The sequence below is a fragment of the Equus caballus genome, chromosome 20, assembly GCF_041296265.1.
Source record: "Equus caballus isolate H_3958 breed thoroughbred chromosome 20, TB-T2T, whole genome shotgun sequence".
Lineage (NCBI taxonomy): Eukaryota > Metazoa > Chordata > Mammalia > Perissodactyla > Equidae > Equus > Equus caballus.
In genome coordinates, this window is record NC_091703.1 from 49,679,526 (window position 1) to 49,705,631 (window position 26,106).

The window sequence follows — 26,106 nt, forward strand, 5'->3', positions numbered from 1 at the left end:
AAATATTAACTAAAAGTTTTGAACAATTTTTAGATTTGGTTAACAGCAGGCAAATAACACTTGTCTTGCCAATGTTTCATAACACAACTGTTTCAGTTAGAGCAAATAGTTACTTTCATCTTTTTATAAGACATTAAGATGTTCCTCTGAATTGTTTGAACATTGCATTGTCCCTAGCAAGGACTTGGTCCCTAACTTGGCACATTATAAGTACTTAATAAATGTTTGTTGGGTGCATTAGTTAATGGATGATATGGCTGGTTCATTATGCCATTTGACTTTCCCAGTTCCTAGGTAACCGCCTATGTTTCCTGTTGTTGAAAAATTTCTTCCAATCAATAATTATTCTCTATCATGGTCAACCTTTAGTTATGCTTTCCTATTATTGAAAACAACTGAGTTCTCTAAGTATTTAGATGTAATACATAAAGAAAAACTATTGGAAGATTTCCTAAGAGATCTTTGACCTCTAGAGGCATTTTGTGTCTGACTCTACTATAAGTTTCAGCAATTCTTCATTCTATCTGTGTGACCAAGGTGGCCTTTTGGGGGTCTGGTGGTGGTGGTCTTTCTTTAATGAATGACAGGTTTGCCAACCATTGCTTTTGCTGGACTATAGCTTTTTTTTCTTTTTCTTTTTTATAATATCCCCAGTCTGGTATATATGACAGCTCAACAGCTGTGATATTACAACTAAAATCTGCTTAAAACCATTTTCAACATATACTATACTTTTTTGGTTGGCAGGTTTCCCCTTTTTTACTTTATAAAGTTCTCAGAGAAACAACCCTCCTCAAGTGTTTTATTCATGATCAAAATTTCCCAGATACCCTAGAATGCTATAGCATTTTTGAAAACGATGAAAAATAAAATATCGATCCATTCTTACAGACCATTTTGGCAATTTTTTTCTTCATATTTTACTCTTTTTGGTCTATTTCAACTTGGTTTCCATTTATTTACTTCTAATTCCCTGAATTTCTACTGGAACCAAAGGACCAAATCAGCTCTGGGGGTGAATGTTTTAACTAGAACCCAGACTCTCAAAAAAGTTACCCTTGTTGATGAGTCATTTCTCTATAAATATCCGACTCTTCTGCGGGGACACAAATCACTTGATTATCTAGAAAATGCAATATTATTCAGGAAATGAGAGCTGGTTTCTATACAAGCCTATTAATACTGCTTCCTTTAGAATTTTAATAAATATTTGTCTGGCCATGGGTAACAAAGATGAGCTTCTCTAACATGACATTTCCTAAAGTTTGCTCCTTGGAATACAAGTTCTTTAAGATGCCCCATGAACATAGGGTTCCATGGTCAAATAAATTTGGGAAATGGAATATTTTCTTTACTGCACTGGAAATACCCCACAATTCGAAGAGTAAGCTTCATCTTGCCAGAGTTGAAGACATTTGGACTTCCGCTAGCTCCTCTCGATGAGGCAGGAACAAAAAGGTATTCAAATGGTCTGGACTTTGATTCTACTTGATATTTTCCCCTTAGAGTTGATGTTTGCCAATATCCTTTTTGTGTTTATATGTGATATTTACCATGGTCTCACACGCAGAGGCAGATCGATATTTTGTGGGGCCTGAAGCATATAAAATTTTGGAGTCCCTTTGTAAGAAAAAGAGTACAAAATTATCTTACTTTTGCAAATTTTATATAAACCCATGACAAGGGGAGCACACTGCTAGGGACTGTTCCAGGGCCTCAGAAGGACTCGCGCAAGCCAAGAGCCCTGAAATTTAAGCTTCATTAGGTACATGCTAAATCTGCTTCGTTCCACGAGGAAAATAATATTATATTATTATTTAGTATAATAACACAATACTGTTTCACCTTCAATCCTTCTGGTCCTTCTCCCTACCTGACACACACCCTATATTCTTAGACAGATTTAGCTAGCAAAAATATAGGATGCTCATTTAAATTTGAATTTCAGATAAATAACAATTAATTTTTAGTATGAATATGTCCCAAATGTTTCATGTGACTTACTTATACTAAAAAAAATTCATTGTTGATCTGAAATTCAAACTTTATTTAAAGTCAGGTATTTTATCTGGCAACATAGGCATCCTAGTCAAAACACTATCCCTCAAGACTTCTCCGACAATAATATATTCACACTCCATGTCTCGGCTCAGTGTTTCCTAAATTTTCTTCATGTGAAGACCCTCTTTGGGCACTTGTTGCAAATATAGATCCCTAAGGCCCACTCCTAGCAAGTTTAATAAGCTTTCCAAGTGCGTCCTGTCAACAGGCAAACTTGGCAAGCACTGCCTTAATTCAGGTAGTCATTTCCTCAGCCTTCTACTGCAGCAATTTTCAACGTGAAAGTGTGGTTCCCCAGACCAGTAGCATTAGCAGTACCTGGAAACTTGCTAGAAACATAAATTTTCACGCTTCATTCCAGACCTACTGAATTAGCAACTTTGGAGGTGGGACCCAGCAATCTGTGTTTTAACGAGCCTTCCAGGTGATTTCGATGCTGGCTTAAGTTTAAGGATAATTGCTCTCTACTAACACCCTCTACTTTTGCTATAGCTAAATCTAGCTGTCTCACCTCTGGTTTGCTGGTCTAAATTCCTTGACGGGTGGCAGCTGCATCAGATTTCTCGTTCTATTTGTTCTTAGTGCCTGACACATAGAGGATGTTTACAATGCTTGCTGAATAAAAGATTTGGTGAGTAAACGAGTGAATAGATAATTAGGGGGTTTTTACAGTAAGCTCTTTAGTGAAAGCCGTGACCAAAGGGGATACCATAAAGCTAGGTGGATGACTGAGCTGCTCTGGATCCCATTGTGTGGCACTTGCTTCTCTTTCCCTCACACATTTCAGTTGTTCAATAAGATTGTAGAAGAATACAAAGAGTTCATATGAATTACTATCTCTGGTCATTTTAATGCTAATGTTAAAAAGCATATATCTGTAAATATGAAACGTTTGACAGGACAATTGTTCCAGAGGAAAAGAATTAAATAGAGACAGATCATCTAAATTATGTAACTGCTATGTGTAAGGATATGTTGTGACAATTCCATTTTACATGCATATCAACATTAAGCAACGCTGATGGTTAAAAATGACAATACCTTTTTTTTATGGTGGAATAAAACTATGGGCCTTACACAAAACTTTCAGAAAAGTTTGACTGAGGAGCAGCTCTCTAACTGCGGGAGGAACAGTGATCTTGTTTCTAAGCATAAATCACCTGAAATGTTAAATTTCCTGAAACGCAAACAAATTTCAAGAATTATTTGCTAATTAACATTTCCATCTGCAGATTAATCTAGATATTATTGTGAATTCTTTAGGTATGGTACATCTGTATAGATAAATATCATATACTTGAGCGACCAGCAATTTAACATGGAGAAAAGCACAAAAGATCAGATGTACCTATTATTTTCCTAAAATTTTTGCTTCTTCCTCTTTGACTCATCTTTTCTTTTTTTGTGGAGAGGAAGATTGTCACTGAGCTAACATCTGTTCCAATCTTCCTCTTTTTTGCTTGAGGAAGATTGTTGCTGAGCTAACATCTATGCCAATCTTCCTCTATTTTACGTGGGATGCTGCCACAGCATGGCTTGATGAGCAGTGCTAGGTCTGTGCCTAGGATCTGAACCTGTGAACCCTGGGCTGCCAAAGCCGAGCACATGAACTTAACCACTATGCCACTGGGCCAGCCCCTGACTCATCTTTTATTTATTGTACTTGGATGATGCCAATAAGGTGAATCAATTAAATCAATTTTTTTCCCAAGCTAGACATGTGGAGAATCAAACTGACCATTCTTGTAAAGATTGATTTCCTGATTTTGTAGTAACAGCAGCTCATTTTGCATATCCAAACCACAGGAATATGATTATTAAAATATGAATTAGAGTATTAAAGTGAATGGATCATACAAAGAGTGAATGACTGGTTACTGCAATATCCTATCAAACTCACTAACATGTTCAATTGTAGAGTACCATGTCCTGGTGATTTGGACACTCAAAATTCTTGGGTGTCCAGGCCATATTATGGATGTAGGCTTTTGCACCACACTATTAATTGCATTCATTTTTTCCTTTTTATCTTCAGTGCCACAACCCAATTTCATGCCATTATTACCTTTATTCTTAATGAATACAACATCCTCCCAGCATTTCTTTGATCCAGGCCTCCCATCTCCAATCTACCCTATACCTATATCATTGCAGACTAATATTTCTAAATCCCGATTCTAATAATAATGAAAAAAAGATAATTCAAAAGTCCATCAAAATAAATATGAATTCTTCAATATGACATTCATGGGTCCCTATACTGAACTTTCTGCTTGGACAAATTCAGCTCCTCTATTGGAAACACACCCTCAAGCTAAAATGAGTTCATTGATCCAGGAACACATTCTGTGCGTTTTTTCTTTACGGCTTTGCTCATCCTGTTCACATCACAGGGGACGCTCAGGCCAAAAATCTAAGCCCGCCTTAAGTGCTCTCCTAAATACAGGGTATTTCTAACAGGTTTGGCTCTGCTAGAAATAATCTCTCTACCTTCTAGGTACTCCTTTTGGGACTGTCTACAAGATCTTGTTTGTTTTCTAGTTATAGATGCCATAGATGCCTTTGTCTTGTGACTTTTATATCTTCACTCAATGTAAGGACTCTATCAGTATTTACTGGATGAAATTCGTTGACTCAGTGGTCTAAGCCACTGGCTTTCAAATTTAGCTGCACATTGAAACTACTGGAGGAACTTACAAAAATGTTGAGGCCTGAGTCCCCCTAGTAGAGATACTGATTTAATTGGTCTGGCATGCCGTCTGGCCATTGAGACTTTAAAAATCTCTCAAGGTCATTCTGATATGCAGCAAATTTTGAGGACCAATGGATGGCTAATCCTGGGATTATCCAAAATGTCCTTTGGAGCGTGTGTGTTGGCCTCTATGGCTACTTGGTTGGTGGATTTATGTCCATCCTAACTCTGTGAACAGATGGACTCTTGAACCAGCTCCAAAATGGGGCTTCCCCAGACCAACCCAAACCTATCTTTGACTCCAAGTAACATTATTAGGAAATTCTTATTTTGTGTTTAATGGTTAAAATATATTCCTCCAGACTTCCTTCTAATCTTGCTTGCTGGTTCTTGGGAGCACCAATTATTATTATAATTAAGACTCTAATTATAAAAAAAGGAAAAAGTTAGTATATAAATTGATGAGTTTAAAACTATGTGCACATACCTCACTGCCATCTCCAAAAAAAGGAAAAGTGAATTTTAAGCCTATGACTTAAAAAATAGTTTAAGCATTTTAACCAAAGCATTGTTTTAAATTTTGCATTGAGAAAAGGGCAGGTGGGGAGAAAATCTATGCCGTTATTCTCATCACATGTAATTTGCGTTTGTATTACTCTGTATAGGCATCTTTCATATGGCTTTATGATGAAAAGATATGTATTGTACCATAGGGACACAGTATTTGTTTATAATGTTTTCTTTCTTCAAATAATCTATAAAGAAGGGATAGCAATACCTACTCTATTCGGCAGATTTTATTTGGATTCTTAATAAAACTAATAGCATTAGCAGAGATGATCAGGCTGAGTGTATTAATTTGAGTTGTTTTCGTGGTAGGTGTAGATTCCAACTGATCCATGTCAGCCTCTCACTCTTGCACGCTGAGGGACACCAGGTGTGTGTGAGCTGACAGCAGGCATCCAGGACAGAATACTGATAGCGTTCCACCACCAGGAGAATCCAACTTGTGCCTGTAACTGGCTCTTGCAAACACTGTATTCTAAGCAATAGAGCTTATAAACACTTATGCGTTGTTGCTGAATTTTTGGATCATTGACTTTAACAGGTAAAACACAGAAAAGGGGGACTGTGGTGCTTATATTGTGTAAACCTCTCACTGCATTCAAGCTCAAGAATATATCTCAGAAAAACCTTTCTCTTCATGATCCCACTCCCAACTCCAAACAGTTCCCCGCATCCTGGTGATCCTTGCTTTATAATATCACATCTGTAACCACTCTGCTTTGCATCCTAATGGTCTCATCTGCAATAGCCTTCATCCTGGACAACCTGCTTTCCAGTCTGTATGTCCTTGTGTATTCCGTTTTCTCCCAGACTGTGGTGCCCATCCCCCATCTCTATCTATTAGAATCTTATCCAAGCTCCAAGGTGGATCTTTTCATGATGCCTTCCTTGCCTATCTTGAACATCCCAGCCAGAAGTTTCCTCAACAGATCATAGGTGCCTCAAAGGGAGGGACTATGAATATTGTTATTTTTCTCTGAGCCTAGAACAGAGACCAAAATAGGTACTCCTCAAAATTTGCTGAGTAAATAAACATAATCTGAACTAGTTTAGGAGTGTTCCAGAAACCCATCCACAGTAAATCTTGACCCTAAAATACAGCTGGATTTCTGGTCCTATTTTTTTAAGGGTTAACTGCAAACAAGCTTTTGGAGATTTAGATATGTCAACATTCTTCCGACCCCTTCCAATATGGTTATTTTAAAAAAACAAAAAAATAAGCTAACAAATAGAAAACAAATAAAAATTTTAGTTCAGCTATTTATTTCCCTCTTCAAAAGTTTTGTATTTGTTTTTCTTACTGACTTCTCCCCATTTTTTTTTTCATCATCCCTGTCCTTTCATTTTTTTCTTCACGTCAAATCGCATTCCCTTTTCTTTCACTATCAAGATGCACATAGCTCTAGGCTCTAGCATTTCGACTTATTAGAAAGGACAGTTAGTGTCAACACACCTGAAATTTGTCCTTTATGTGGGGCCTTATTGCTATGTAACTGGCTATAAAGAAGAATTCCAGAAAATAAAATAAAACAATAACAAAAACATGCACATACGGGCTCTGACAAGCTGAGACTGTTAACTCCTTTCACATTAGGTCACAGGCAGACAAGTCAGACGCAGGAGGATTCTTTCATTTATTTTCTTCATTGAATAGATAATTAGCAAGTGTTTGCTCAGCGGAAGGACCTGTAATATATACTGTTTGCCATGTCAGCTGCCGTTATTAAAAGCAGTAGGGAATTTCAGCTTGATTCACATACAACTCACAATGATTAACACTTTTCCCAAACTTTAGTGCTTACAAATGTGTTCACCTGTCCACCTTAATTTTGCTAAGCTCTTGTTTTTCTCCTTTCTAGCCATGCTTACCCTTAGCTAAAGGAAAAAGATGTTTTAATTACTCTAAGGAAAATTATTTTAGAAATAAAAAAATTGAACACATTTAAACAAAGAAAAAAAAGCAAAATAAATTAATGATTAAAATGTTAAATTTGGACAGGAAAATGGCTATTGAGTAAATACAAACATTTCCATACAAAATTCTGGGCATTCTTGTTTAAAAAATATGAAATACTATATAAAATGAAATGTTCTCTATTTAGTCATACAAATGATGTCAGTAACAAAGATGACACTGCAATGACAAAAGCTTGTACAGTGAATTGCAGATTATTAAATTGTCTCAGTATAATTTTGGCATCACATGTACTTAAATCCTGTAAATGTTGGTTATCTACGTATTTCTTGTAATGCCACCACATTATTCATCAGAATACAGTGCACTTGAGCATTCAAAGACTTAACATTTTTGGCTTTAATGACTTAGAAGTGGTGCTGACAGCTCATGAATAATTTTGTCCAAACTTGGAACTGTAACCCTACGCAGCCTAAGGGATGTGCTTTGTGAAGAAATCTCTGTACTGCTCGGGAGCCATTAGCCTATTTATTATTTTTTCCATCTCTGTAGCTCTCATGTGGTGAAAAATTGGTGATTTAAGAACTTTTATAGTTAATGTTCCTATAGTGTTACAATGTAATGCAGTGAGAAGTTTTAGGCCAAATTCTTTTGAACTGATTATAAATTACTTTAGACTTGAAGTTAATAAAACTATTAGGGGTCTTAAAGTGCCACCTAAGTATTTCAGTAACACTTTAGTAATTTATATGTTATACAGATATTTGAGAACTTACAGATTCATAGAAAATATGTCTCAGGAATGTCAAGGTGTTTTGTATTTGATTCAGACTGCTTTGTTTTAACCATGTAGAAATAATTGATAGATATTATCATGGTATTATCTTTAATGCACAATTCTTGAATTTTTAAAGGATAAAAGTGAAAATTTTTAGAACTTGTAATTCAATAAAGGACTAAAGAAGTACAGATTATTATGTTACATTGTGATATCATAAGATGTTACATTTAGGAAGTTTAATTCCTAGCTTAGAAGAATCTTTCCCTAAAGAACAGGAACCCAAAGATCACACTGAGGTTAGATGAAGAAGTCACATATTATGACATACTGTGGGGCACTTAAAATTAACAATGAGAAATAAAGGAGAGTGCAGTGAATTTATGAACAACCTAGCCTGCAGCATTTGGAATTGTGATCTAGAAAGAACTGGTGAAGTCAACTGACCCCGGGAACTAAAGAGTAAATACCGGTATTAGCATCTACCGCTGCTTTAATGTGTTAACTGTTCTTTATTATGACAAATGGAACTAGATTTTAGTTGTTGTTGTTGTTAAACTAGAAGGTCAACCCAGCCAGAAATACTGTAAATAACTTTGCCTGGTGGCATTATAGTGAATATAACTGAGACAACATTTTTGCGAGTAGCTAAGAGTTTATTGTTGTTTTTCTTGAGTTTTACCTTTAGGCTTTTGATCATAAACTTCTTAAACAGAGTAATCCTGAGGAATTTAACTCAAATTATTCTATCTCCATGTATCCAAAGTATGAAAATAATCTGAAAGAAACAAGGAAACATTTGCAGCATAATTTCTCTTGATTGAGTTGTGAGATTAATAATTAAATGTAGGTTTACATGTTCAAATCTATGGGGAATAATTTGTTATTTCTTTATTTTTATTATAGTTAGAAAAACCTGATTTATAAATTCTCTTTTCATCTATAAAATTTCTCTTTTCATGCATAGAGAATGGAGATAAATTTTGATGAAGGCCCAAATTCAGGCAATTTGGAGACTTTGAAAAGACTCACATGAGATGTTTGCTTCTTGGTAAGATCTAACACGGGTACCCAGTCAGTTCCCTACTTTGGAGATATTTTGGGATGGAAATATAACTTAGGTAACGTATATATATTTTTAGATATTGGCATTTTTGTTCAAAATTCTTCTTTAAGCTTTCCTCAATAAGTAGTTTTATTTTTAGAGACCAAGATACATATTTACAGAGCAGAGCTTTAAAAAAGCTTATTACTTTATTTGCTCTATTTTAGGAGTGATAAACGAGCTGTTTTCATAAGTGAGATGTGGTAATAAGAACCTACGTGTCATAGAACCTTTAAAAAGAGCATGTTCTCATAGAGAAAGTCATCTGAAAACGATGGTTTGCCATGAGGTTTGTATTGATAAGACGCTGGAGTGTCATAATTTCATAATTTTTATCATTCTTTTTAATTTTGTTATAGAAAATTTTATTTAGCCAGGATTAAGCACAAGTGGGCTTTTGTTTTAGGAAAAAAAGGAAATAAAAGTACTCAACTTTTACTTTCATTCCTACAATTTGTCTTTGCATGGGCAAAGAATGTTTTTTTCTAGGAGTTTTCTTCTCACTGATTCTAATGTTTCCGAAAGTGGCCTGTGTTTCAGAACCCTAATTTAGCCAAAAATAATATAATGGCATCCAGTACAAAAGAAAACCTAAGTAAAATGTCAAATACTAGTGACTTTGTCTCTTTCTATTTGCTTAGGGTAAACAAGCGAACAGAAAACCTGAGTTCGCCTCCATTGGTAGGAAGTGCACTTGGAAGTTTTACTGAAGCTGTTCACGGGTTACTTGATTGCGCACCTCACTAGGTGGCCCACTGCCTCAAAGTCAATGTCAGGCATTCTCTTTCTGAACCATTTCATGCTCTGGGATGTCTGTAGAGAGACAACCAAACAACTACCCTGAGAGATTTCATATTAATGAATATTACATTAACTAGAATGCACAAATGGGATTGCACATAGGAGTATTCCTTTTACATTTAGCTTGCTCTAAATTTACAAAGTGAAAGAGCATCAAGGAGGGGTGATAAATAATATTACTGTGTGGCTTTACTATAGTGCCATTTAATCAAAGGTTGCACGCCATTTTGTCTTTAAATACCCTTATGAGGTAGCTTGAAAGATCTCTGCCCTTTTCAAGCTGTGACAGATTTGCTATCTAAGAGCAGGAAAGTCTTTTGCTGGAAAATATGCATAATTAAAAGGAAAGTATAATAAAGTTGTTGCTTAAACTCTGCTAAAACTTTGGAATATTTCCACTGGTGAGTTTAACGTCTAATTTATCGGCACCTAGCACTTTTATGTTTGAGAAGAAAAGATGCCAGAATTGCTTGATTCTACCTCAAAATAGATGCTGCATACTGCCACAGGACATGCAGGAATATGACAGTTTGGTCTTTTTCCAGCTCTCTTATTGTGGCTATCAATAATCAGTGAATCGACCAAATAGAATGATGGAAGGTATTTCAGTTTCCAGGGGAGATGCTATTGACCAACTTACATTAGATAACTTAAATGCTCCCCACAACATACTGTGGACTGCTTCTGCCAGAATCCAAGTTAATAAATTTATGCAGGACTGGAAAGTGACACACATAATAAATTCCACTTGTCTTTTACCCATGCAGTCTCTCCTAGTTACTCCTAGGAAATTCTTCAATGAAATCTTCCATAGGATTAAAGTTCTATTTCTCCACTGTTTTGACAGAGCCCTGTGGGTAATGTGGTTGCTCTAATCACTACAGAAATAGAGAGAAAGGAAACCATACTCTTCCTCTATCTGGCCATGCCGTCAGCCATGTGAGAAACCAGAACACAGTTACAAATGACTTCTAAAAGCCCCAGTTCAGATAAGTGTAAACACGTGGCATGGAGCAGGAATCACACATTAGATGTTCTTATTCTTCTGTTTCTAAAGCTGCCTTCTGATTTTTTTTTTTTTTTGAGGAAGATTAGCCCTGAGCTAACTGCTGCCAATCCTCCTCTTTTTGCTGAGGAAGACTGGCCCTGAGCTAACATCCATGCCCATCTTCCTCTGCTTTATATGTGGGACGCCTACCACAGCATGGCTTTTGTTAAGTGGTGCCATGTCCACACCCGGGATCCGAACCAGTCAACCCCGGGCCGCTGAGAAGCGGAACGTGTGAACTTAACCGCTGTGCCACTGGGCCGGCCCCTGCCTTCTGATTTTTAAGACTTCATAATTAGCAGGACCTGTGAAAACTTTCTAGGGGAAAATGTCAACTGGGAAAAATAGTAGGGATTGACTTTCTATAATTTATAAAAGTGAAAAATTAGCAATGATTTTTTTATAAATACTTTATTATATTAAAAATATCTACCTTATAGAGGTTATCAATTTAGGATATAAGTCGATATAATTTTGATGACGTCTTTAGAAATGCAGCAGAGATATGATGTTATCTGTCGACTAGTCATCTGTACTATTCTAGTATATGATTTTTGACCCTATATATTTCTCTCTTCAAATTGTTTTCCATTTTATAAGCAAGTGGCTTCTCTATCAGCAACAGAGAGATCTTCATTAAGTACAGAGAAGACATCAAAAGAGTATTTGTTATGTCTCAAAGACGCACAAAATCAGAGCAATGTTGACAGCCATCTCTGGGAATGAATAATGCTTATCTGGGTGTTAACTTGAAGCTTCTTTTCAAGGAGTCCCCCTAACATCCCACTTTCACTCACAAAATCATCTATAGCTCTGGTTAACGCTTGGAAATCCAGGAGCACTTTCCCCACAAAGATCAGAATCTGACAAATGAGAAGAGAAACTTCAAGTGAGATATAATTGCATCTGATCAACTTTGCTAGCAGTTGAGAATCTATAGTTTTGAGGCACCGTGCAATTCTCTGTGCTGGATGCTAAACTGTAAAATATGTGCAATTTTCCCACATGCTCTATCATCCCTTCTTACTGACATCTTGATTTCTAAGTATGTAGGCTCATTTCTCAACAGTCTTTCAACCTTACTCCAAATGTTACCTGATCCAAATCTGCATCTCTTCAAGCACAAACACTTGCCCTTCTAACTAAAACATAATGGTGAGTTAAACCTTGGCTCTTTAGTTTAGAAATCAAGGTAATTTACTGCTATTTTACCTATCTATAGTCCCTACCATGCTGGACCTGATGCAAAGAGGCTTTGTTACTTTTATTTATGGCTTTGCTGCTTTCATTTGAATAAATATATTTGCAGTCATGATTTTGAAGAGAAACCAATAAAAAAAAATCTAGCTCATTTTCTCCCTACATAATATATTGGCAGATCATTGCTTAAAAGGGTTGATGTAAATGCCTGCACCACGCTGATGATGCTGAGCTTTATGTTTAGATTCAAGATGGGGAGATTTCAAGGGCATACCCATTTGTCTATAGCTAGGTTTTGAGTCAATGTTATAAAACTTGTCATAAAATTCTCTTTGTAACACAGAAAAAGCAAGAAGTGTTTTGTTGTTGTTGTTTTTTGTTTTTAAGGGGAATAAAAACGCTTCTAAATCTCTTTTGGAATAAATGACAGTTTTCAGGTTCATATTTGAAAGGGTTATCAATACCATTTACAAACACCGACAAAAGAGACTCTCTAGAAACAGGCTGAGCAAATCATTAAGTTCTCCAATCCACAAGAGACAACATCTATATTCTAGTCTCAAGGCATTGTATTCTCTGGTTCATCATGAGATTAACAAACACAGGGCATTAAAGTATGCTTAATTACTGAGTAACACAGAATCCGCTCTGATCTTTATCTGGAAGCCAGATTTAGCCTCTAGGATTCTCCAGAGGACATTCTCGAAGAGGTTGCTGCCATTGACACTCAGGGAAGGCAATTTTTAAATTGTTCCCCTTGGAATGGAACTTCCTGTGGACTTTAGGCCCTTGGGACCAAAACCTACAAGGCATTTATGAATGGGTGATATAAGAATTTTAATAAAAGTTGCAATCACCATGAAAATAGTATCTTTAAAAAATCTATATACTATTAGTAACAATGCATGCATAGTGCCAGGCATTCATAACTATTTGGTCATAAAAAATATGTGACTGTAATTATGATATATACAGTCAACTTATAAAAATACATGTAATTCTGAATGGCAATAGTTAATCCCTAGCTCTAACCACAAGCCTCAAAGGATTAGCTTATTATGGGAAAGTGCAATGGGTAATTACAAAATGGACAAAGCTCTCACCCTCTTGAATTCAGCATTCAAGAATGGCTGTTATAGCATCATAGAAGCTTCATTTGTCATAATTCTTCTTCTAACCTCATAAGGTAAAACCAGAATTCTGTGGAAATAAATAGGAATCAAATGGGAAAGAAACACTCACATGATATAACCACCGTGGAGAAGAATTCTTTCATGGAATATTTATGCACAACCTTCAAAGAGGTTCACTGTCCCTGGAAGAATTCATAGGATGACATTTAAGCAAACCTTTCATTAAAAAAAGTTATGTATGGTTAAGTTAGCGTATCATTACCTTTAACTATAAGAGGTTAAGAATCTAACTTTTAGCCAAATCTCCTCCTATAATTTGGGTGAGTACCTCTTTGAAGCTTTATTAACCATCTTGGAGAGTAGAACTCTTATGATACTTAATTCATATTTAAATTCTGATAGGAGGAAACAAATCTACATTCAGTTTAAATTCAGAAATGGTGGGGGTTTTGCAAACTTTTAAAATCTCTCACTTGAAGGGAAAAACACATTTCAACAAAGTGAAATATTCTATTTATCTGAAATATTTCCCACAGATTTCTTCTCTTCTAGGAGCTGATTGGTCATCTTCTAGCAGTAGATAAGTTCCTAATTTGAACACCAACAGTATTTCACAAATAGATAAAACAATGGGAGTAAACTTGAAAACTAGAGAGAGTTGCACACAAGCTACCCAAAAAGGCAGAGGTTGAGCATTGTCTGCAAATCATGATCCCATACTTTAGGATGTATCTTGGCATTCAGTAAGCGGAATTCTTGGAAATATCTGTTTCACAGTGAGGTTGGGAGGCCAGATGACACTCAGTTAGGTTCCTACTGGACTTAAATTACTTGCTAGGATGGAGTTAAGGAATTTTGGGTGGTATATTAACTCTTCCAGAACAAGAAATTCCAGTTCAATAAATTATTGCTACAGTTCGCTAAAGAGGACCAGGGTGTCCTGGAAAAGATAACGTCCCTTCCAAAATTCTACCCCTCTACTCACTTGTACAATGAGAAATTCATATTTATCTTAGTCATTTTGATCCTTGAAGATATAATCTAAAAGGAATGTTTTTTTCCCTATCCAAATAGAGACTATCTAAATGGAGGCATGATATTAGAACTACCCCAGTGGTTCGGCAATAAATGCCACTAACCTCATATGCATTTGGCAACTGGCATGCTCAATTCTTTCCTTGTAAATCAGCCTGCCAATATTCTTTGCATGTGGAATTGTCTAAGGTAATCAAGAAAAATAATGATCCAAACAGATAAGCTTTTTAAAAATTGGCTAATGAATGGAGTATGGCATAACTTGGAAAGAAATGGAGTGAAAGCGGAATTTCTTAGCAGATTACCTCCCATCTTTTGAAAGGAATGTAAAACAAATCTTCACAAATGATGAGTTAGCTGTGAACGAAGAATTGCCCCTCCCTCGAAAAACCAACTCCTCAGAAACTTCTACTTCAGATATGAGATCGCGGTCTGTTGGTCTGCTAGTGCCAAAGAGCAGTTCATACTATTAGAGCAGTCCAGGAGGAAAAAGGCTGGGGTTATCTGTGGTATGACTTTACAAATCATGTAAGAACAATAATCCTTTGTTTATGGCAATTATTTTCCATACTTGATGTACTGATATTGTGTCCAGATGAACACAGTTGAGAAGACGTGGATCATTTCTAACAGAAACTCAATAACCTCACGGTAGGACAAAACAAACGCCATTCAGTAAGATAAAATAAATGTTTTTCCTTTTAGAAAAAGTTCTCTTTCCCCTCAATATTCTGGCAAACTCTTTATTTGTAAAAGTACACTGGTTTTGTTATTTCATTAACTCAGCAACTTCCTTTCGAAAGACTACAACCAGAATGGAATGGTTTGTGTCGATTTTCTGAACTGAAATGAATCCAGTAGTTTGTTTTGTTTTGTTATATTTTGTATTTTTAGATTTTAATATTTTAAATTCAATTAAAATATACAACCAAAGTTGATGGGAGACCGTAGCTCTTTTCCAGGTAAAAGGGCTTCCTGGCAGATTTTATAATCATCAGACATTTGTTCAGTCCTACCTGAAAATTTACTCATTTTACTGCTTGGCATAGGCAAAGGCATTTTCTAGTAATTTTCTGTGACAGGAAGCACAGCATTAATCCAAGTAAGCACCCAACAGACGGAGTCTATCTGCTGGGGAGCAGTTTTAAACTTGAACTCAATGAAAACATTTACCTTAGTCCTTTTTGTGAGAGAGAATTCAGCAGCAGTTACAGTTAATATGCCACCTGTGGAGAGCTACCATCACCCGCAGAGGTGGGCCAACCGAGGAGCACTTTCCAGGTAACAAGAACAACGATATTGCAAGAAGCTACAAAATGATATTGCAGTAGGTATAGTGACCACTACTATAGTGATCGTGGCCTGGGTTAACGTTCCAAATATTAATGCAAGGAACACACTAGACTTCATAAGATTGGAATATTTTCCTTACACTAAGAACCAGTTGATGGTGCATGATGAGTGGTGATAGTCCATTTTCTCTATTTCACTCTACAACAAGTTTCCTAGTTATGTCTCCTTTCTCCTATGTTAATTATCTATGTTCCATGGCAGTATATTTTCACCATCTAAAATGAGAACACTGTAACTATGGAATACCCAAACTCATACACACACACACACACACACACACAAACTTGTGCACTCTATACATGTATGTATGGACAATACGTGTAAAGTGATCATTTGCAGTGGGTGAGCTCTCTGAAAGCAGCCAAATCAGCCTCCCCAAATACAGAGAATCACTAAAAGCCAATGAAAAGCCATATCAACTATTTAGCTCTAACATGAGATTTTAAACCTTGCCATGTGGTAATTAATTCAAATGCCTTTTTATGTTTTTTGCTTAGTCATCCAAAGCAAGAATCTCAAATATTGACAACATGATATGTAGAATGTAAGGGACTTACATCTCTGTTTATTTTGCTTATCACACAGTTGAATAATACTCTTGAAGCTGAAACACTTGAATTGATTTTAAATGACCGTTAATGCATCTACATATGGCTAAGGCTGATTTGACTTTCTAGAGAAAGGCCAGCCTATCTGCAAATGGACACCTCCCTCTACACAAATGTCAGTGTACACTAAAGACAAATCTAAGTATATGTATATATAACATATATACATATATATGTACATATAAAATGGATTGGGAAGTCCTTTGGTTTAGACAGGATTAAATATGTACTTCCCAAGTGCATAGGTTTCCTTTGACCAAACTGTTCAAAAAACGAATATGAAAAGTGCCATGGCAATTTTGACATTTCCCATGTCTTTTTCCCCATTTGGAGGCCCACTTTCTTCTCTTCTCCATCTCTCCTAAGTATTTTATTTTTAAAAGCGGTTGGTTCTTTTGGCCTTCGAACACTCCGTTGATTCATCCATTCCTTGGAAGAACTCTAAGATCACATCCAGAAACTTATCTTTAGTGGAGAACAAGGTTGCAAAGAACTTTTTCCCCTTGTTTGATTCCCTCTTCCCCCCAGGAAGCAGACACCTTGATGCGTCAGGAATAATTCACTCTTGATCTGACTTGCCTTGTTACCCCGGGCCAGCCCAAGCAGCTGAGGTCTGAGCTTTACTTGCCCTGCATCGTTGTGCAATACTGGAAAAGAAAAATAATCCATTAGTCTATAGCCTTCAGACTGTGGTGACATGATCAGGGTTCTCCTGAATTTCTATGCATTCAATTTCCTCTCTCTCCTTTCGTTTGGCACGTTTCTTTTTCTTGTGGTGCTTTTTGGAAGGGGGGAAAAAGGTTAGGAACACAGGTAAGATAACAAAACAGTGCAGAAGTGTGCAACCTCCGGTGAGCAGCAAGCATTTAAACAGTGTGAAGGTCAGGTTCGAAGGCACAAATAGGAGGGGGACCAACCCAATAAGAAAAGAAGTAATATTTTGCAAAATGGCTGTCCCATGCTCTTGCAGGGAGCTTTTTATACATTGTGTTCGGGTGTGCTCAGTTGCTAATACAAATGTGTAAAGCAGTGGTGCACAGTGGTCAATGGCGAAATTTAAAGTGTAGATAAGGCACAAGATAGAAATGCAATCCATGTCGATGTTCCATAATGTCATTAAGCCCAGAACACCCAGCTCAATTGAGGTGACACTAAGAATTAGCCAGAAGTTTCCCAGAGGGTGGATCACTAGGAAAAAAGTCAGGATTAACACCAGGAGAACACCAAAGCCTGCAATCAGAACAGGCACTGTGACAGACAAGGCATAATGGTCCATGAACACAAAGGAGGGGTTGAACACGATGAATCGGATGCTCTTTGAGAGGGACAGAGGCCTCAACTTTTCCAACACTTCTATGACTTCCTTCTGCTTGTCTCTGCTAGTCCTGGCTACTAGATACAAGCGAGAAGCAATGATGTTGTTTTCATCCCCTGCCTTGGAGAAGATGATATCGTTTCGAAAATGCTGGAATTCTGGCTTTTTTAAAAACGAACTTTGTAGGACACTGATAAAGTCACTCTTGTTGTTGGCACTGATGTTGCTAACTTTCAGGAACTGGTAATACTGCTCCACCCAGGACACTGCGGTGAACCCACTGCAGAGTCTCCGTAGGTCCTCCTGGACGCTGCTGTTCCAGTACTCAAGGGGCTCGTAGACGTAGAATCCTATCACGGGGCTGTAGTTGCTGAAATATTTCTGCTGAACCATGGCATAGGAAACGCTTGGGGAATCACTGGCTAGTAGATTGATGATGTTGGCTCCGTCACTAATCTGCAAGCACCCCATGAAGGAGAAGGAGGCGTAAATGAGATAGAGGATGACAACAAATGGCTTCACATAGATATTGGTAATCCATTCATTGTAATGTTCACGGAGGAAGTGCTGAATAAAGTGGTGCTGGTAGGGGTTCGTCTCATGATGGGATGTCTGTTGATGCCCATCACTCATCACTGTCTGGAACCACACAGGTTTGCGGTCCAGGTACTCTGCAGAAGGGATCTTACAGCAAAAGATGCTGTGGTAGCGGTTTTGCTCTAGCTGGCCAGCGAAAACGAGACAGGAGCCAAAGAAGGAGAAAATATAGAAGTAGTTTAACAGAATGGAGACACACATGTTCTGACAGAAGACCTTCACAGCCTCTATGTTTGTGAATGGGCTGGCACCCATGCCAAAGGTAATGAAGTACAGGGAGCTGGTCATGGTATAGGTGACCATCACATCAGAATAGGCATCTGCTACCCTGTCCTTGAAGGGCAAATTCTCTCTGGTTCTCCGCCATCCAGACAGAAGCTCAAATACTCCTTTAGTTCCATGACCTAATTTAAAAAAGAAGAAAAAAGAATAATTGTTTTTATTTCCTCCTATGGTTCAAGTGAATTCCTTATAGATTATCTATGCCAAATAGTACTTTATATTCTAATCTTCAAAGTGCTATGATTCTCTTATCAGGGTCTCAAAATTTGAATTATGCAGCAGAATATATTTGGTCCCTGTTTCCACTTTAGCAAAGTCCAAATTTATTGGTATTCTGGGAAAATGAAATATTTACTGTCTGTTCTATTAATTTGACAAGTTGTAAGTGTAATGTGACATTATTACACGTTTTCTCTCCCTGCACACATATTGTCTCCCTAAATGGATCATAAGTTGTCCTTCTGGGCTGTTATTCATGCATCTTCAAATGCCCCTCAACACCAAGTCAGTGCTTGATCAACCGATGTGTTGACTGGTAGCCACTGACTTCCATTTCATGCTGACTTACACGCTGATTTAGGAAATTATAAGGTGATTTTAAACACTTAAAAATGGCTTTAAATTGATTTTACAATGTTAACAATCTGCTTGGTGGCCAAATGGCTTAGAAACAAATTCCTATAGATTTTATTAATTAACATTGGATGTGGGTCAAAAAAATCTGCCAGGTCACATAAAACACAGGGCAAGACCTTCAGGGTAAGAGATCACAGCAAGCATTTCCTTTGGGCTTCTCACAGCATCTTTATTCACAGAGTAGATGCCGACTAAATGTTTTTGACCGCTTCATTAAAGTTAGTGGAGAATGATGCTTTTTAACCAACTTCTGTGCAACCTTTGATAAGGGTAGATAGGCAAAAGGTTTAGTCAACAAATATTACTTGAGTATCTACTACGTGCTAGATACTCTTAGATATTGAGCTATTATTTTCAGGAACTTGACAGCTCTTAATATATCACCAGTTGCTTCCTTACTAGCAAAAGTAAAAAGCAGCTGGGAGAGTGAGGATTTACTCTCCCATACCTGCAATTTCCTGAAATTCTGTTTTTTTTTCACGTCCCTGAATTAGCTCTGTAAATTACCATCCATAATATAACAATTGGGCACTCTCTGAGTGAGCGGAAATCTTCATAGATCACTCTTGCCCTTGTAGGCATAGTAATGCTATACCCAAACCTTTTCTATGAATGGATACAAACTGTGCTTGGGCTGTTCTCCAAGAAATCCATTAGACAAAAGCGTAGTTTAAAGGCACAAAATGACCTAGTTAAAGAAAACCTGGAAAATGGACTTTGTGTGGCATCTAGATATTGGAGTTATGTGTTACAGACTGAATTCACTTTGTAGTGGTTTAACCAGCATATAATGCCTAGGGTCTTACTATAATCATTGATTTTGTGTTGTTGATGGGGTTTGCTAGTTGGCCTACATAATCTTTCCCTTTCTTCCTTACTTTATTTAGGAATGCAATGTACACAGTTAAAAACTATATTTTTCAGCCTACCTTTCAATTAGGGGTGGTTCATGTGACATGTTTCTGGACAATGGAGTGTAACTGGAAGTCATATAAGAATGTATATTAGAAAACCAAAAGGAGCTTTGTCCTAAATGGGTATCATGGAGCCACCAATAAGAGTCCTGGTTTGCCTTCCTCTCAAATTCTCTTCAAAGAAAACCAAATCTCCATTTGGCTGAGCCACCATAAGTAGGGCTGTTATACGCCTATTCCTAACCAACAAAGCTTTGTAGGCGAGTTAACATTTACCAAAACCTCTTTTATGGGGATCTAAGAATTCTTGCTTTATAGTTAATTTGATTATAATATTTATAGTCTCAAATGTATATAATGCTAATCTTTGATTTTAAAGACATAGTGGTCCATCTGTTTTCAGAGTTTTTGTTAATGATAAATTGTTATTTAATTGGAGTTCTTGTTATAACAAATATAAAGCTTATTTATTCCCCAAAGTTCTCTCTTCTGGGTCTCCAATCTGGAAAGGTAAGTTTATCCTAACAAGTATAAAGTGTTATGAAAACAGACTGTAAGTGTAAGGTGAGCTTTTGGAGGCAATGATCTATTCCCTCTTGCATTTAACTACTAGCTCAACATACATGTGCATTGAATTAAGCCTAGTCATTCTTAACAACATTAACTGTACATTTCTATCTTCTGCAAGACTCCTTAACCAAACATAATACTTGTTCTCTTATTATCTTAAAGAAAACATAAAATCAGGGTATTAGTTAAGGTAGTTAAAATAATTCTTTAATTAGAGCACTACTCTTCTGAAATGAGGACTCTCACTATCTTTGTAGTCACAAGCGTGGAAAAGGCTACATGGGGCTGTGGCTAAATTTGCCTTGCCTTTGCTAATGGTCACTTTTATGGAATATTAGGTACATTATGTAGCCCAGATTGTTACTTTTATAGCACAAAGCGCTCAGTGTGTGGGAAGGTGATGCTAAACCGTATTAGGTTAAGTAACCACTTTGTTTGCTAAAAACTGAAAACGCAATTTCCAAACTTTGTTTGGAGATGGCATGTTTTATCTCACTCACAGGTTTAGATACTTTACAGGGTATTCCTATCGATATTCACTCATTTGGTTCTTACCATAATCTGGCCCCTTCACGGCAATTCAAATCTATCACCTGCTTGAGCCAGGAGAGTCTTCTCACGCCCCATGAACCTGCACGTGATCAGTCTTATCTTCTTAGTTTTGTTCATGCTATTTTCTCTGCCTTATAATACCTTCCCCTCATTGCTGGTCATACTGCAATTCTACCTGTCAGTCTGTTAAGGGTCAGCTCAATTCTCTTCTTTGCTGTGAAACCATCTCTGACGACTTCAGACATATTGATAATTTTTCTGTTCCTTAAACTCTTATTGCACTAATTAGTTGCTCATTTTGGCATGCAACCATGTGCTGTTTTACACTAGATCAAAATGATTTTCTCAAGATATGTTCTCTCTTTGGTTAGGTTGCAAATTCTTCAAGGTCAGGGAATGCATTTTCTGTTATTATACTCTGTAGAGCACCTGGGAAAATGACAGATGCTCAGAAGAGGCCAATATCCTCTTACTGAATTAAATCAATTGAATTCTTGATTCTAGATAAGTCCAGAGAACATATCTTTTAATTACTTATTTTTCATTTATTATGAATCTTTATACCTAAATTAATTGTGTCCAGAAGAGCTATACATTTTTAATACAATTCAATCCAATATACATTTATTTAGAATTTGTTACACATGAAGACCCATGCTAGTCAATATAGAAACATAAAGGTAAACAAGAAACACAATCTTTTCCAACATCTCTCAGTCCAGAGGTCACTTTTACTTGGCTAATTCTCAAAGATCATACCTTCTAATATATACAAATTTTAGAAGCTGTCTTGTACATTATAGGATGTTCAGAAGCACTCCTGGTCTCTATCCACTAGATGCCAGTAGCACACTCCACAGTGTGACAACCAAATATGTCCCCAGGCATTGTCAAATGCTGTCTAGGGACAAAATTGCCCCCAGATTGAAAATTATTGGTTTAGTCAAAAGAAAAAGAAATAGCACATACATATACACATGTCTTTTTCTGATTATAAAAACAGGACATATTTCCATCAAAAGTTTGGGAAAGATGGAAAAAATAATGGTGAAAAAATTATTCCATAGTCCTACAACACAAATTACAGATTACAACTGTTAACAGTTTTGTTGTATTTATTCCAGTTTTGTATGTATGTACATATTAAGCTTATCTATCTATCTATCTATCCAGCTATCCATCCACCCATCCAGCAGCCAGCCACCCTTTCATCCATCCAGAAAGATAGCTACTTAGTTATTTCACAGAACTGGGCTCTTACCATGGAGAAATTAGGATTTGAGGTTACTCTTGCCGTTCTGTCCAGTTGGCCTATCAATCATGGAGATCCTGTTTTCTAACCTCTGCAGTGTTTTTTCTGTTGTTTTCTTACTTTTCACTTTTGTTTCCATTCTGAAGCTGGATCATTTCTTGAACATCTGATCCCTTGAAAGAAGCCCTAGCTCTCTACATAGCTTTTTAAAAGAGTTGTATTCACTATTTTTCCACCTTTACTCTGAAAGTCCTATTCCAATTCAAACAATACACCTGAAACCAAGACTCTGGTATCCAATCAAAAGACAGGTGGCCCACCAACTCAGATGATGATGCATGGAACAAATATGAGTGTGACTTGCCCCATCGAGCGACCTGAACTAATTCCATTATATTGCTTTCTGGTACCCCAGTTCTGATGGTTCTTTGCTTCTGTCCCATTCCCACCAAAATTCTTAATCTTCACCTAAAGCCCCAGTTTGTCTTATGAACAACTCCATTCAAGTTCCTGACTGGTGGGAGATATATTTGTAAGCAGTTAACTGACATATAAGGAAGAATCACATTCTTGCTAAGTAGAGATGTATGCTGTGTACTGTGAAAATATAGCCGGTTCTTTCTGAGGGGTCAGGAAAAGCTCCAAAAGCTTTTAGTAGGCAGAGGGTGATGCAAATGGCAGTCCAGGCTGATGGAATAACATTAACCAAGGCACAAACCTGTAAATTCAGAGGCGGTAGCTGTGTTTTTAATGTTTATAATTGATTTTTTTCTCTCAGCAGAGATTAGCTTGCTGGTACAGTAGGTTAACCTATTGTCTGAAATATACATTTTATTTAATGTTCCAAAAGGTGACCGCCAAACTTTTATCATGATTTCCTTCCACTATATTAGTATACATTTGCAAACTATCTTAGGATAATATAATAAGTAGCTTCCCTGGGACATTATTGGATAACTAATATTTCTGTTGGCAAAGTTTCATGAAAGAATAGAGAGAGAACTCTTCGGAGTAAAAATGATTTGGACAGTTGGAATTGCGGGAAAAATTCAAGAAAGGAAACGAATAGAAATAAAAGATTTGTGTGTGTACGTGTGTGTATTGAATATTTCAAAAGTCTTCACGGATGTTGTTGGGAAGACCTCTTTCTAAATGAAAGTAAATGGAAGCATTGTGCAATAACAAGGAAAACTTACATGCCACCTTGCTAACATACCCTATTTAGCAATAAAGTTCTTCTATTGGCCATTGAGAAATATGAAAAAAGAAAGATTATGTAGATTCTTCTTTTGGACATAGTGCAATCAGCCAGAGGAAATATTTTAAATGGTTAAAATTACAAAAAACATATATTTTTATTACCAAATAAAACTAATTTCAGTCTTAAGTGAACTGAACAATATTCAGAACTGGTTATAATTCCATTTGAGCCTTAGTAATCCCTGTACAACAAATAAAGATGACTTCTAACGTAAGATGGATCGTCTCTGAGAACTGATTCCAACCCACATTTAAGAACATTTCTCTAAACTCCTGCACTTCCAGAGTGAACTTCTACACTGTGATTGCACCTTACAGTGCTGTAGGAAAGCTCTCTGGTGACATGGCTAGGCCTAAAGTGACTTCTTTCAAAGCAACGTTGTCCTTCCGGAAACCCAATACAAATTTTACAGTTGCCATTTTAATCCCAAACCCAATCTCTCCAAAAACCAGGACTCCAAAGAAAGTAGTTTTTATAAGGACCAAATCCAATCAGAACTAATTGTAACTGACTCAATTAGCACTCCCTACTGGGTTTTTCTTTGATATTTTGCTCTAATAAGCACCATCTGTGAATTTCTGATTCTTTCTAATCAGCTGAATTAGAATTCTCTTCATTTGCCTCAAGAAGATATACTAGTGGATCTCCCTACACTTGAACGTGTTAAGCTCTCAGCAGGTCGTGAGAGCTTGACATCTCCTGTTTCAGTGACATAAGAAATAGAGGTAGAAATAATACTCCTTCTTAGCATCCACTCCAGAGAAAGCTTTCTACTTTTAGGAGTTATTTCTGCTTTGGTTAGCTATGCTTTCTGTGATTGTGGAAATTTGTGGAAATTACCATTGAGCTCAGGGAGAAAACAGCATTTTGATTTCCTATTGGGCATTTAGGCTATGTGACTTCCCAGTGTCAACCAGATGAATGAATAATGAATAAAAAATATAAAATTCCAGTTAACTGAACCAGTAAAGCAGCTAACAAAAAAATCTGGATATCGAACCAGCATTTTGAGTTATCGTTCACTTGTTTGGCATTATAAGAGATGTTTATCCATTGTTCTTTCTCTTCAGTTGGCTGATTCCTACTTATATTTTAAAGACACCACTCAAACATGCCCACATCTCTAACACCTTTCCCTTGCCCTCTTTATCTCTAACTCATCTGCTTAGAAGCCTCCCCTACAACACATATCATAACGCTTCCTACTACACCCAACTGAAATTATCCATCAGTGGGCCTGTCTTGTATGTAAATCTATAAGGTCCTCACTGTCTAGGGCAAGAACTTGTTTCACTTTTGTATTACAATTATTTGTCACTTACTGGTGCTCAATAAATATTTGTAAAACTGAATTGGCCACAATCTGTGTCTAGTTTTTTTTTTTATTTTTTTATTTTTTTTATTTCTTTTAAAGATTTTATTTTTCCTTTTCCTCCCCAAAGCCCCCCAGTACATAGTTGTATATTCTTCGTTGTGGGTCCTTCTAGTTGTGGCATGTGGGACGCTGCCTCAGCGTGGTTTGATGAGCAGTGCCATGTCCGTGCCCAGGATTCGAACCAACGAAACACCGGGCCGCCTGCAGCGGAGCGCGCAAACTTAACCACTCGGCCACGGGGCCAGCCCCCAATCTGTGTCTAGTTTTAAAGATATTTTTCAATGTCCTTTCAATGATTATTATTAACAGCCCTCTATTCGCCATAAGATTTTGTAAAATAGAGTTTGCCTCATTTTACTGAGGATGCTTGCTGAGTGTTACTCAGTGATTCTGTGGCAGAGGTGGTGATAGATATCAACGATGTCCAATTGCAAAATTAGCATGTAATTCATTAATTTGTCTCATTGAGCTTTATAAATGTCTATAGGAAGTGGAATATGAAATAAAGGAGCTTGCTCTCACTTGCTATTTGGCAGGGTAGAAATAGGTCCATAAGTCACTCCTGTTCCCCAAGAGATGATGGATTTTTTAGATATTTTCTAATCCCTATAATGTTTAACCTACAGGTAGTGACCAGTGTGCATTTGTAGACTGACTGCTTTTAATTAACTCTCATCTAGAATAAATAGGTGACTATCAAGCTCCTTTCATAAAAGATGGCCAAGGTTTTTGCTTCTTTGTACCTATGTAGCCCACAAAGACATAGGGCAGGAAGTTATTCAACAGGAATTCTCCAACCTGCTCTTGCCAGGAGCATATTTGATGGTTTTATGTGGAAACCTGTGATGGTGTTGTGCAGTGAGGGAACGTCGAATTCCATTGTACCCTTACACAGCAAGTGATTTCTCTTGAAACACTCATCCCAGGACAGAATCAGGCAGGGTAAAACACAGATCAAAGAGGCAAGGTATTGCAAGGAAAAGAATTCAGAATGAATCTGAACAGACATTCATCCGTTAGCACTTCACAGGAGGTTAGAGGATTTTATAAGGCCCC

The 26,106-nt window shown here is 37.0% G+C and overlaps 1 protein-coding gene across 4 annotated transcripts in view; it reads right to left on the minus strand.

Moving 5' to 3' along the window:
* Nucleotides 1-12,525: 12,525 nt before the first annotated feature.
* The window catches only part of PTCHD4 (patched domain containing 4), a 185,382-nt gene continuing 171,801 nt past the window's right edge, over nucleotides 12,526-26,106 (minus strand). For 2 of the 4 annotated variants that reach the window (XM_023625061.2, XM_023625059.2), the window contains one exon: nucleotides 12,526-18,612. In XM_023625061.2, the coding sequence (XP_023480829.1) occupies nucleotides 16,979-18,612 (1,634 nt within the window). In that variant the 3' untranslated portion in view covers nucleotides 12,526-16,978. The remainder of the gene's footprint in view (nucleotides 18,613-26,106) is intronic. The other 2 variants (XM_070245659.1, XM_023625062.2) reach the window with 1 other exon arrangement.